At 40.9% G+C, this 14,356-nt stretch overlaps 1 protein-coding gene across 2 annotated transcripts in view; it reads right to left on the reverse strand.

The window, feature by feature from the left end:
* Window positions 1-764: 764 nt before the first annotated feature.
* LOC109096517 (low-density lipoprotein receptor class A domain-containing protein 4-like) overlaps window positions 765-14,356 on the reverse strand; it is an 87,018-nt gene continuing 73,426 nt past the window's right edge. For both annotated transcript variants that reach the window (XM_042745747.1, XM_042745748.1), the window contains 3 exons: window positions 6,768-6,922; window positions 5,789-5,842; window positions 765-4,408 (listed from right to left, as the gene is read on the reverse strand). In XM_042745747.1, the coding sequence (XP_042601681.1) occupies window positions 3,878-4,408; window positions 5,789-5,842; window positions 6,768-6,922 (740 nt within the window). In that variant the 3' untranslated portion in view covers window positions 765-3,877. The remainder of the gene's footprint in view (window positions 4,409-5,788; window positions 5,843-6,767; window positions 6,923-14,356) is intronic.

The raw sequence follows: 14,356 nt of genomic DNA on the forward strand, positions 1-14,356 counted from the left end.
GTTGGCTGGGTTATTACTCATTCCACATCGATATTTTACATATTTACTAACAATTTAAGAACATTTCAAATTTAACTTTTAAACGTGCTCTATTAGTATTTATAATGGAGTGCATTAGTTTAAGTACGATGTTAATCAGAAATCTTCATAAAATGAAAACTGCTATTCCAAAAACTAGGATTCAAGGCTTTCCATATTGGAGTTCAAACTGAAGGCATGACTGAACTGTTACACTGTGATTTCAACCACACATTATATTCCATTATGTTACAAGCAAACATGGCTACTACACCTGTCATTCACATTTGCTGCTTTTTGACTGAGGAGTAACTAAAAGTAAAACTAGCTCAGCTACTGTCAAAATAGTATGCCTATAGTACTTTTAAAACAAAAGGATGCATTAATTTCCACACAAAGATTAACACAACCAATATCTAAGATATCCATCAAGAGCTTTACATTCAAGTGAATCTCATGCTCTGAAGCAGCTGTGAAATCTGACATTATATATATAGATACATAGATAGATGGATAGATAGATAATGCCTTCATTGTAAAGTCCAAACTGTAAAGAAAAATGTAGCAAAATAATTGATAAGGGTAGCCTGACTGTCTAGAACTGAAGCAGCCTTTCCAACCCTGCTTTTGAACACTTTATCCTAAAGTTATTTTTTATTATTTAAAGGCAAGTTGTAGTTCACTTCACCTTGAGGAGCACAACATAATGACAAACACAAAGCACAAAAAATAGACTCATTCTCTGGTTCTTTTCCTCAACTTTAATTGCTCTCTCTAGCCATTCGAGGACAGCGAAAGAACAAGCGTGGAATCGTTTCATGAGGGACTACAACAGTATCTTTGAGCAGTTTGTTTTTTTTCTTGTATTTATTTTTTATGATTTTTTTTTCAGTGGGTTTTTAGTTACCTTTTTCCTGTAAAAGTATTGCAATTAACAGACCTCAAACTGAAAACCGCTGACATCACAATTAAATAGAACGATAAAAATAAAAAAGGCGTAAGGACAGCAGCGTTCCTCGCACACTTAACTGTTTCATCTTGTAAAAAAAAAAAAAAAAATTGTAGTCCACAATATAGGTCATACAGTCCTGTGATGTGATCGCTCAAGGCCGATGTAGAACGTTGCTGTGGATTTGGCGGGAAATTCCAGTTCCATGGACCGAGATGCTAAACTCACCCACACAAGTCTTCAGTCAGTCATTCATTGAAGCGCGTGTTTCTGGAGAGGAGCCTGTCGGCGCGGAGAGCTCGGAACTAGACTGCTATACCGAGGAAATAATGACAACATGAACATGCAAGTAACGATCAGGTATGGGCTGGATTTTCCTCATTTGATGCTCTTTTATATTCCACACAACTCGATTATGTGCATAAAAACAACAACAGAATGTTAACCGTTTGCCACGGACGTCCCACCGAGCCGATAAAGCCTCACCCTGAGCTGCGTTTTGATATGAACCACTAAACCTTGTCCCGTTTGGAGAGAAGGATGCGTGGGAGCCCAAAAGTCGACAATCGTGGTACAATGACGTTATTGTTCTGCGTGGTGGTTATTACACGTCCAAACAGCTAGCAGTCACAAAATAAACGTCAATAAATAAAATGACAAGCGCTGGCATTTATAATTCTTTCTCTGGTAGTTACAAAAGCAGCAGCTAGTTATCCTTTATATAACTGCCTTATAATCAGAATATTTGTTTCATCACATTTACTGTATAGGAAAAAAATATAAGTCGTCATTTTGTATTTCTGTGACCATACTGTAGCATTTCTCTTTGCAAACTTTACTCTGTTTTACAAAAAAGACAAAGCACAATTGAAGGCATTCACAAAACTTGATGCCACCGTGTTAAAGTTTTCTTTTTAATATTATCTATACATTATATTACAGTATTAACAATGCTTTCTTGTGGTTTTCTACCCATTGGGTAGGATATGTGCATAATATATTCAAGTTATATACAGCACCGTACAAATAAACAGAGTCCGACTACTGAAAGAAGCACCATAGGAAGTGAGGCACAACAAAGGTGGGGACTTTTGAGTGCAAGTGGGTTTCTATGTCTGCTTAAACATGACTGTTAGGCACCAAATTTGCTCATGTAAATAGTAACATGCAAACCTCTCGGCTGCAAACGTAAAAGAAAGAAAGAAAAAAACACATTTGGGTTCGTTTTCCTAGCATGACTATGACGGCGAAACCGCGCTAATGTTAACGAAAGACCAAAAAGAAGAACGAACATCTATGTCTCGGTTGGTACGCAAATATAAAATAATGGGGAAGCGGACACAGGCCTACATAACAAACGGACAACAGCAGCAGCAGTAGCGGTAGCAGCGCTTAGCAGCAGCAGCAGCAGCAATACAGTACGAACTCAGACTGCGCGGTCAGAATGAGTGACGGGAAGCAGAGCCAATGACGGGAAGCCAAGGTTTCAGAGCCGAAGCGAATGGGCGATAGGAGAGTCTTGCTATTCAAGGGCGGAAAAGCTCATATAAAAGCCTTTTTTATGAAGGAAAGTGGCGCTTTTTTAGTCCACTTTGACTAAATATTCTCTCAAACTGGTCACTTTAATAAATAGCTAGTTGATAAATAGTTTTTTTCTATGGGACTTTCTAAAGGGAAGGCCAAAGAACGATGGTTTACAAAGCTCAGGTGTGATCAAAAACAAAATCAACACGTCTGAAAGCATTTTTAAAGTGTGCTGTGTGATTGAATACGATTTCAAATGAAGAAAGAAAAAGGGGGATGTACCTCGTCACGATTGGTACATGTTTCATTTGAACTGATGTAAATACTGATGACGAATAAGGAGATAAAAGTGTGTTCCTGTGCTGCCTCGTAATAAAACGGCACTCCAGGAGAGGAAAGTAAAAGATAAAATATGAGATCCATATATGATCGTGAACTAAAGTATAGTATGGATAACTGGAAACAAAACTATATGCATGCTTTTTTAAGTGGAAAACAAACTATGAGATATGACACACTCGCTCAGAAGGGGACAGGATGTGCATAAGACTACAGTTCCCATGATTCCCTTGCACTTGGACCCCATGACAATGCAGAAGTGACGCAAGTTTAAAGTGCTACTCGACAGGATGAAAGAGGCGTGTGTGTCGTGACTTTCATCCGCAGATATCCATGCCAATATCTCTCACTTGGTCGATGGAAAAAGTGATCTGGGATTTGAACAGCTCGTTAAACCCCCTCTTTTTTTTTTATTAAATAAGTGCCATGATGCAGTTCAGGTGTGGAGATTTTAGGCTGGATCAGAGTTCTACATCTCCATTTCAGGAAAACGTGAAACGTAAAAAAGGAAGAAAAAAATCCCAGGAACCATGTGGATTGACGTATGAAAAGTAACTAAGGGTAGGCGTTTCTACTCTTGAAAGAATAAGTGCAACATAAAGACTTTTTGTTGTTGTTGTGAGTCACATCCTCAAGATTTAAGATCTTTTCATGGCACTCAATTTGGATTTTGATTGGTTGTGAACAGTTTTTTTTGTGCATGAGTCCTGGAAATGCACAAACAAATAGAAAACTTCTCAATCCTATGACCTATGTGGTCTCTCACGCAAACAATCTGTGCCAACACACATGTTCATTAAATACAGGAAAGCATAAACAAACAAAGAGATTTAGCCAAGGGGCCCAAACATCCATACAAGGCCCTGAAGTTCTAGCAAAAAAACAAAACTAAAAAAAAAATTAATAAAAAATAATAAACTTTGTAAGCTTGGTTCCTCAATTTTCGATTCAAATTGTGCAAGGGGAGCGTTTAGGTCCCCTTTAGGTCCAGGAGGAAGTACCAAAGAGCACATGCGCTCTCTACTGCCCTCTGCAGGTGTGTCCTAGTCACACGGGTTTGTCACGCCGGCTATCCTTCACCTTGACGAACAGGGTTGTGCTTGCGCCAGGCTGGGCGGAGCGGCTGGCTGTCCTCTGGTTGGAGGGTGGTGTGTTATTGCTGTGCTGGTGCAGGAAGGAGGCGGAGCCTGGGTACGTCTGACCCATCACCTCACTATAGGTGGGTGGCGGCCCCTCCACGTGCGAGTTCGAGGCACTCTTGCCAGAGTTGTTGCTCGGGGGCCGCGGGCCACCTCCGTGCACGTAAACGTCTATCAGGTCACTGTCGAAAATGGTCCGGTTGGGGGGCGCGCGCACGGATGCACGGCTCAGCTCGAGCTGCTGCTCGGGGTCTCTGAGCTGCAGGGTACAGGGGCCCTTGTAGGGCGGCAGCTCCTCGCCGTCTGACAGGCAGATGGTGGGCGGCAAGTGGATGTCCTGCTGCAGGTATGGGTAGGTGGGCTGGAAGCGGCTGAATCGGTCCCTTTGCATAAATGAAGGTGGGTTGAAGCGCTCTCCGTTCCGTGGCCCATACATCACCTGAACATAGAGAAGAGAACATAGGAAGAAAATAAACCTTATTATAAATTAACCCAAGAATTAAAAACAATAAACAAAGCAAACAAGGGGTGCATCTCAATCAGCTCCCGAGCTCGTGAATCACTAGATGGTGTACACGAATTCGGGCACTGGTAAGTTCCCTGACTCACTGCACATTGGGACAGTGATCACTCGAATTCAAGTGACATGATTGCGTACAATGTCAACGGACAACATAGTAGAACGTCATCAATGGAATTAATAAACAGACAGGACCGATCTCTTTTTGATATTTATTTTTTATTCTCTTTGAACACATTGTTCTGTTACAAGTTCTTACAACTTTTAAGCGGAATATTAATTATAAATGTTAATTAGATGTGTTCAATTCCTGTCTAGCAATGTGTGTTTATGTTGAAATATACTAAAAACCGGTTTGTCTTTTCAAATTTTCTATCGCGTGTCATTATATTTATTGAGTTGGCTCATGTGGTTTATGTCTCATGCTTCAGAAATGTGACGTTATTTCCAGTAAGGAAGCATAGTGAGTGCCGATGCTCCCTAGTTTTGAAGTGCATTGTGGGATTTTTCAGGGAGCGAATGTACTGAACAAGGGAGCTGATTGAGATGCACTGAAGGTCTATGCAAACATGCAGTGAGGCTAATAATAGAATTATACAATCAATATACAATAATATTTAATGTTTCAGATTTTTTTTTATGTTTTTGAAAGATGTGCTTCAATGGTGAATTTCTTTGACCAAAAATACAGTAAACACAGCAATATTTTGAAATATATTTTTAAAATTTAAAATAACTTCTATGTGAATATATTTTAAAAGGTAAATTATTCCTGTGATCAAAGTGGAATTTTCAGCATCATCACTCCAGTCTTCAGTGTCACATGATCCTTCAGAAATCATAATAATATGCTGATTTGCCTCTCAAGAAACATGATTATTATTATCGATGTCAGAAATATTTTTCTGCCTTATATTTTTGTGGAAACTGTAATACATTTTTTTCTGGATTCTTTGGTTGATAGGAAGCTCATGCATCCTTGCTGAATAATAGTATTAACTTTAGCCCCCAAACCTTTGAATAGAAGTGTATATTTAGTAACATTACATATAAGTAAATAATATGGCTATTTATTACTGTGCACTGTTGTTACCTTTTGTTGTATATAGCAAAAATGATATTGTGTTTATTTAGTGTAAATATAGTAATTTCAGGGCATAAATGTTGAAATATATTGATTGTGAGCTCTTTATCAGCTCTTCGCTATGTAGCCCAGCCATAAACATGACAGTAAAACATAAAAGCAATGAATAATATTTTGCAGAAAGGTTGAATAATAGGTCATGTCAGTTAACTAACCTCAGTGGCTCCTTGTTGTGTCACCAAACTATCTGTTGGCCATGCACAGCCGTCCTATGATATAGAAAACAAAGGCCAATGTGAGTCATGCATTAAAAACAAGACATAAAATCAACCTCATCTCATGCATTAGAGTTTCAAGTTTGGGTAGAAAAAAAAATCTAATTCGCTCCAGGCATCAGAAAAGTTGATCTAAATGCACATGCAGTAAATACTAGAATACATTAATATCATGCATTATTAATTCAAGACCGCTGGTTAGTCTTGTGGCCTCTAAACATGCAACTGTAGAAACTGTGCTGTTGTCGAAATTTATGAGCTTGTTTCTGAATTTAAGAGCTTGGTTCCTTTCATGCTCTGCATCTGTTCCTAAATCACATCTTCACCTTCTTCATATCTTTTTATGACTCTCTCTCTCTCGTTCTGGGAACTGCAGTCTAGACGAGCATGTCTCGCTCTCTACTACAGGATGTAAATCAACATAAAGAAGAACCAGGGATGTGCAGAATTATGCATTTCCAAAATAAAGTAGTTTGTGTGTTACCTAAAAGACTAGTTAGCCTTAGAAACCCTGTATGATTAGGTTGATTTAGTGTCAAGTCCACTATCAGATGTGTTTCTTAATGAAATATGGATACCTCTAAACTTTTATAGCACAAAACTACCACAGAAAACAGAAAGATATTAAAGGTACAACTCAACCTCACTAATGGAGCCAGTCGTCCATCCTGACCCATCCCTAGTAACTACATAATGCATTTGTGCAGGTGTACCAACACAAAGACCCTGAAGCTGGCACGCACATTACTGAGTCCCATATGAACACGGTCACAAAGTCACACACATGGTGATCAAACAAAAGAACAGGAACTCTACACCCACTCAGAGCGCACACAGACAGGACACACATGGTGACTGGAGAATCAAACGAACACCCACTCAGAATAAAACACACACACACACACACACACACTCTTACCGGCTGCATGCCCTCCTCTCGTTGACGGGCCTGGCTGTGGCGTGTGAGGAAGGCCCAGGCCGACAGCCGATAGTGGTTCAGCAAACAGATGATCACAACTACCATTACAGTCATCACCACAATTATGATTATTATCTGAACAAACTCCAGTTCAGCTGCAAGATAAGAAAACAGAGAGAAAACCATTAGCATATTTCACACTTTCACAGAGCTGCAGAAGTTGCAACATTTTCAATGAAAATATGTGGTGCTTCCCTGTGCAAAACTCACTGCTATGTTTTTTATTGCTTGTTTTATTTGAAAATCATATGCTTGGTTGCTTAAAATGATTAATCCCACATCTAAGCTCAAATATATTCATTGTTTGACCAGATATCATTCATGTTTTTAGGTATTATGGTTCATTAAAAATGGCAATAGTGATATACTATTACATTTACTGTGTACGGATTTACTGTTATACATCAGAGAGGCAAGCTAGACAGTTGCTTATGAATAAGTAATGGCATAGCAAACCCATCATGTTCTTCATTCTTACCACCAGGGGGCAGTAACGTAAACACAACTGAGTATATTGAGATTGGGTGGGTGGGAGGGGGGTGCAGACCAAAATCTGACTCAAAAAGTGACGTAACAGACTAATCCACAAAAGTGTGATAACATGACATTTCAAATGGCTTTTCTGACCTACATCAAGTCAAGAATGGACAAAAAGAGAAACAAGAGTTTTGGGGTCATTTTTATTATTAATGTGAGCTGGATTTTAACAAGCACTGCCTGCATAAGCAGCACAGCTCAATACGTCTGTGCGCTAACTGCCATACCACAGCTCTGACTTCATAAAACTGTTTCATAAACTGATTATGTCATGGTTCGATCTCACTTAATCAAAGTAAGGAATTCATTTTTTATGTTAATCTCATCATACTTCCTCATCTCAGAGGAGCATGTATCGAGAATCCTTTCAAAGGAATGCCTGAACGAACATGACAGTCTACTCATCATTGTTTTAGAGATTCTTGTGAAAAACGAAAAGGGATGTTATAACAAACAGAGTAGACCTCTCTTTTAACCTCGTGCCGACCCTCGAACACACCTCACCCTGTTCACACACAGATGGACCCAGTCGATATGGACTTGTTCTCCTGTCTTATGAAAACATGTTGATATGTGCCACACATACTGTACATTCAGAGAAATCTTGTTATCCCTGCTGCCCACTGGGTAACCCAGACAATTCCATCTGACACATGAAGGTTTCAAGACAATAAAAAAACTGCTGCAAAGCTGCGACACTGAAGTAAACACCATCAGCTGTCTAACACAATCTACACTAACGTTAAGGGTAATCATTTTCAAACATATGGCTATGACATCAGCAACACACAGCGGACTTTGTTTTACACAGGAAAGAAGATCTGAATAAAATGGGTGCTTTGATGGTCTTTTCCCAAAAGCTACAAATTCAAATTCATCCTAATGCAATGAAAATTCACTCTATATATTTTCCAAAAGCATGTTATATATGATATTGTGAACATTTCATCCATGTATGTTTCATTTGATTTATTTTTTTAAATTGATCTCATACAGTTTAACTAAAATTTCATAACTGCATCTTCTGGTGAAAACGTCAGACTTCTCTCTGGTGATGTATGCTGGAATTCTCCCATCATTCAGTCCACTTAAACCTGCCTCTGCAAGCTTATCTGCCTTTTGAGTGCAGCGTCCACCTCTCACACTCCAATCACCAACTGATGCATTAAACCAAATCCTTGTTCTTTTTGATAACCTGTAACACTCGGATAAACATCACAACACAGAAGAAAACATCTGTCACTACTTCCATTTCATTGAGACTTTAAAGTACTGGTACTGAAAATAAAATTAATCAATCAACCACAATAGCTTGTCGGCTGTTGGATGACCAGTCAACCATCCTGACTCATCTCTACAGAAAGCCAGTTTTGTCAAGCCAGTAGGTTCTTTAGGTGAGCCGTCTCAAACTTTAGTTTCTGACCTTTCCATCATGATCACTTTCTCTCTACAAGAACAAGGCCATACCCAGGATGCAGCTGGGCCATGTAGTGACACTATTAAATAAGCTGCGTTGGTGCTGGCTCTTTGCCACGGCTCCTCTGGAGAGAGTGCTTGCAAGACAAGGCCCCATCTGTTGAGGGCTTGGAGGAGAGGACCAGAGACCAGACACATCCCAGGAGTTAACCCAGCACAGGAGATAAAACAGCCCAAATCTGCTGCCCCTAACTGGATTACGGCCTGGACCAACTCCAAGAGACAGACAACTGGTGGTAGATGGAGGGGGATGGGGTGGGGTGAACATGTAATTGACACATCTCAACCTCCGAGACACTAGGTTTGTGATCACAGCCAACCTAGAGTACCAGGCACCACTCAAGCACCTTTCCTCCATCCAGGACTGTCCACTGCTGCTGTAAACCACTGTAACAGTTTTCTCTAAGCCACCAGGTTAATCTTATCAGAGTAGATTCACTCTGTCCTTCTTAAAAATGGTCTGTTCTGACCTAAACAAAAGGTGATGCCATCTAATAAGGTAAAAATGGACTGTAGACAGGTTGGACACCAGGGTGGACTCAAAAGAAAAGGCTGTGAGGTACAGGTGGACAGTCCGTTCAACAGGTTGTACTATTTCATTTAACGTGATGTCGCTCAGAGTTTTTTGCTCACTCAAATTTTTTTTTAGAAATACGCTTTTTAAATGTTTTTCCAGTTAAACAATCAATGCCTGTACCTGAATCAACTCTACATTTATCCCTCACTGCTTTAATATGTCAAAGTAAATATGCCGCATAATCTAACTAGTGTCCATTAAAAGTATGGGTGTATCTGTTGTGTCTGGTCTTGATTACTTTTAGACAAATTAGCTACTACTCAGATACCAATAAAACTGAACTCAATGTGAGTCATCAGCTGTTTCATCACTAATCTAACACGCAATTTACATAAACCCGTAATCCCTATATAAAATCTTATTCCTTGAGCCTTGTTTAACCTTCCCTGTGCTAATCAGCAGGCTCAAACATCGAAGTCAGACGTGACGGCATCCCGGAAGATCTGTTAATGTGTTATGATTACAGACACAAACCCCAGACAGAGCAGACACAACAAACCGTCGTCAGCCTGTTTGCGACAGGGCAGAAGTGTAAACAGGCTGCGATAATGTGGCAACAACTGCACAACAGCGAGGGAGAGAGGCAGCTGGGCTAATTTGGGTTAGCCTTATGCGGACTCCCCGAGATCAGACAGCTCAATCCTCTTACTGCTATGTATGCTGCTCCATTGTGTTGTTAGCTAAGAGGAGATATGCGCTAACACCTGTCACAGAGCCTCTAACAGGCCCTTAGGTGAACTGGGTGCACGTTGTTCAAGCAGTCGTCACCTCGTCTCTGAGGTCAGAAAGCCCTGAAGTGTGCTAGAAACTGTGGGACTGGTCTCTTCTGCGGAGGCCATTCTGTTACTGAGCCGAAGGAAATGGAGGAGGCATTACATAAGCCTATCCAAAACTTTCCCCCCCTCTCCTCTAGCTCTCTTTTTCATACCGTGCTCACAAGCTGCAAAGACAACCAAGTCTGGCCTCCAGATCTATATTTCATGAAGCCATTTCCTGTTTCCTCCTCTCCACAGTTTCATAACAGAAGGAAAACAGCTGTGCTCTCACGATCTGGGAGGAAAGAAACGGAGCGGGTGGAGGAGGAGGAGAAGGAGGGGGAGAGAGGCTGGAGAATGGGGACTGCTGCTTGCTGCCAGCCATCTGTGCTCCGTTTCCAAATGTCTCCCCGGTACAGTACTATTCTCATGGAGTCGGGCACAGTACGTGGAGATCATGTCATGAGAGATCCAACAGTTGAACTCACAGCAGTGAGGGAAACTTCTTAGAATGGGCTTTGAATTCATACCAAAGCACACATTACACAACAGGTTTCCAAGGGAAAGAGCGTGTGTGCAGTGAACGACTAATTTCCAAATGACTTCATCGGCATGGCAAGACAGTGGGGATGAGAGAAAAACATTGAAAGTTTCCTTGCGTCCTCTCTAGTTTGGGCCAGCACGTGCTGCAAGGAGTACAAACGACACTAAAAGTGAGCATCCCCAGTAGATTCCATGCACAAACCTGCAGCTGAACATACAGCCACCCATGTTGGCCTTCATGATTGTGGGTTGCACTGGTAACTGGAGAAAAAACAGAGATGGACATATCCAGTCATAATAACACTGCTTCATAAAGCACAAGCCTTAATCTAGTTAACCATCCATTCATCCACGTCACTGCGCGCACCAGACAACAAAGGCATTATGGGAACTTCAGAGGGGACGCATTGCCCCCTCCTCCTGTGTTATCTGAGTTATCCCATCAGAATGCCAGACAAAAGGCAAGGGCACAAGCCAGACGCCCATGTGGGACAGAGACTTGCGAGATGGCAGGTTTCACCCAGAAACACAATCATATGGGAAGACTGAACCATGCAGCACTGCAGCAGTAAATGCCCCTTTCTGGAAAATTCCCTAGCAACATGCTATGAGTCACTTTATGAGAGGCTGTGGAAGGGGCAAAATAACGAAAGAAAGAAAGGCAGAAAAGAAATGTCTGCAGAAGGTCGCTAGGCGGAGGTACTGCTATTTCAGTAAATATTTGCAAGATACAACTGTGTGGGACTTATTCTATTCAGAAAAGACAGAAAGAGGCACCTAAGCATTGTGGAATTTTCTCGTTCTTCTGTTTTGGGGAAACTGAGAGAAAGGGGAGGGTGAGCTTGTGAAGTCTTTCACCAGAGCAGCCCTTTTCTGGTGTGACAGACATTTTCCATTCACACACAAGGTGTATGAAAAAACACAGCGAGAGAGACTGAGAATATGTGGGAGAGAGAGGAAAAGAAAGAGAGAAAGTGAGGACACTTTAATAAACTGAGTTTCATGGAACAAATTAGATCAGAGAACAACTCAAAGAGTCACCCAAAAAAACATACACGGGCCAAGTCTATGGACTTGAGGAACACCGCATTCAGTAAAAATGAATGCTGCTATCTAACGCATGGCCTTTCGCAGTTGACGAGATAACAGGAAGTGCAACGGAGAACGAGGGCATATTTAATCGTGCCAGTGGCAGGAGCTATTCGTCTGTGCCTCGCTGGCAAAGCGGCACTGTCACCTAAGCAGGGCGCAAGCCACTGACCTCGCTTTCTAATCTGAGATAAAGCACTCGTATTAAAGAGATGCCCCATACGGGCGCCAGACACGTCTAGACTCCCCATGCCATAACACCCACTTTTCTTTAATTATTTAACCTCCCGGTAAGACTGTACAAGATAAGCTCTGACTGGGCCCAGACGCCACCTGCTACAGAGTCCTCCTATTCCCACCCCCAACCTACAGCTCATCTCATCCCACCGGTGACACCGACTCACAACAAATATTGTTTTACACCCCTCTCCTTCTCTTCTTCCATTCGACACCCCCTTCTCTTCCTCCTCCACCTCTCACTACCGTTCGCCCAGGCGGATTGAGTCATATCCCCTTGAAACAGGACCCAGCCCTTGGTTTAGTTCTTCATCAAATAGTGTAGTTCTGATGGCATGACAGATCTCTTCAAGCACTCCACAGTGCAACAGCGTTTGTGCCGACAACCGACACATGCTGCATACAATATACATCATCCTCGTGTGTGTATTAACACACACTTAAAGTTAAGACAAGCTTTCATCCTCATAATCATATTTTCACCTTCATAATCAATGTTATTCTATGGTGAGGCTGTTCCAAATTCGTGGTCTCGGTCCACAGGGAAGTCTTGAGAGCAGGCATGTGGGGAGCTCACACTGAGGCATGCTGGGATACTACGCACTCTGCTTAGACCAACTCATCTCAACCCACATCCTGAAGGGATGAAAAGATTTTTATCACCTATTATAAAATTGCAGGTGATCAAGGATCTGTTCCAAATCTCGGCGAATGCAGGGTTGTTAGATCTTTGCATTGAAATATTTCAACTTGTGCAAAACCAAGTGTACTTCCATAGCACATCTTGAATATTCAATCATGAAAAAACAAGTAGGAAGGGAATTGATTGGATTGTGATAAGTAGGCATTCAATACTAGAATGAAGTCAGACCATGTTGTGGTTAATTACATTAATGTTAACCAGAATTACTGTTTGGCAACATTTTAGAAAGGTTGCATTGCATACAACAGTAACCCCAAAATATGAAAGCCTAAATGATTAATATTAACTAACAGCCCACAAAACCTAGGTGACGTCTGATGAAAATGAAAGTCAATTTGTGGCAGAGCAGTTTGATGAAAAATTAACATTTGTTTTTGCATTAACATACACTGACAAAATGCACAACAATACCAGGAACATGTATTAAGAAAGGGTCAATTTTAATTTCATTTAGACTTTAAATTGGTTAACATGCCACAGAGGAGGGAACAAAACCAGAAACAACACAAAGATATTTATCTGGCTGTGTATTTTGTACTGCACTGGTATCAGCGTGCCATTCCCTTATTTTTGGATCAAAAGATTAAACTGCCATAGTTACCCTCATTTTAAAAGTGCCATTTTCCTCCATTTTGTTAGTCTGCCCTGCATGAACCAAACAACATAAATGATTGGAGAGAGGTCAGGAGATCGGTGGCTCTTGCAAGTGACACAGTGCAAATAGCTCTCAAACATGCATGTGTCACGCTGCCAAACCCCAGACAAACTCTGTGGTTTCCCTCTGTGATAATTTTTAAGTAAAGAAAGAACGCTAAACCTTGATAGCTTTAGTCCTGGCAGGAGAACGTCTTCTTAACATAGTGCTGGGAGACTCGGAGAATAACTGTGAACATCAAGTCAACAACATGATGATTATGATGGGGTTCAGCATGTGACTTCACTTACTGCTGTAATTCGAGATGTGAAGGTAAGAGCCCATCCTATCTGAATACTGACTCACTAGATTAACACACAAACAACCCCTTCAGCCTCCACGCACTCCCTGAGGAACATACTACCTCCAGTACATCATTTCCTACGCAGCTGACACTGCCGTACACGCAGAGAGAATGAGTGGTTGATGAATGGGACCAAAAAAGAACTGGAAGCAAAAAAAAAGTATGACAGAATAAAACATGCTAGAGATGTCCTTCTTGATCACAGAATGGACAGTTCTTGTCTTGGAGGCTTATTGGTCAATACAGTGTTCAAGCTGTGCTAAAATACTCCATATGGTAACAACTATGATCTGTATGACTCTATCTATATACACTGCACAGTGCACACCTCCTAAAGATGCCAACCATCAAACTTAGTTTACATGTCAGCAAAAAAATGCAACATGAATTTGCTTAGATTTCATAAAAGCATTAAGACACTAAGGCTTGTGCTATATTGTGATCCGTCATAACTTAAGGGAAGAACTGTACAGACTACTGCTACGAATTGTAGTTCATTAATGCTTCCAAATTACATGACAAAAATTGTAGTTAGTAACATAATCTGTTATGTTACACATTTTAGGTAATGTAATCAGACTACTTTTCGATTACTTTTGACCTAACTCATTTAT

Source organism: Cyprinus carpio, chromosome B19 (assembly GCF_018340385.1).
Source record: "Cyprinus carpio isolate SPL01 chromosome B19, ASM1834038v1, whole genome shotgun sequence".
In the NCBI taxonomy this organism is placed as follows: domain Eukaryota; kingdom Metazoa; phylum Chordata; class Actinopteri; order Cypriniformes; family Cyprinidae; genus Cyprinus; species Cyprinus carpio.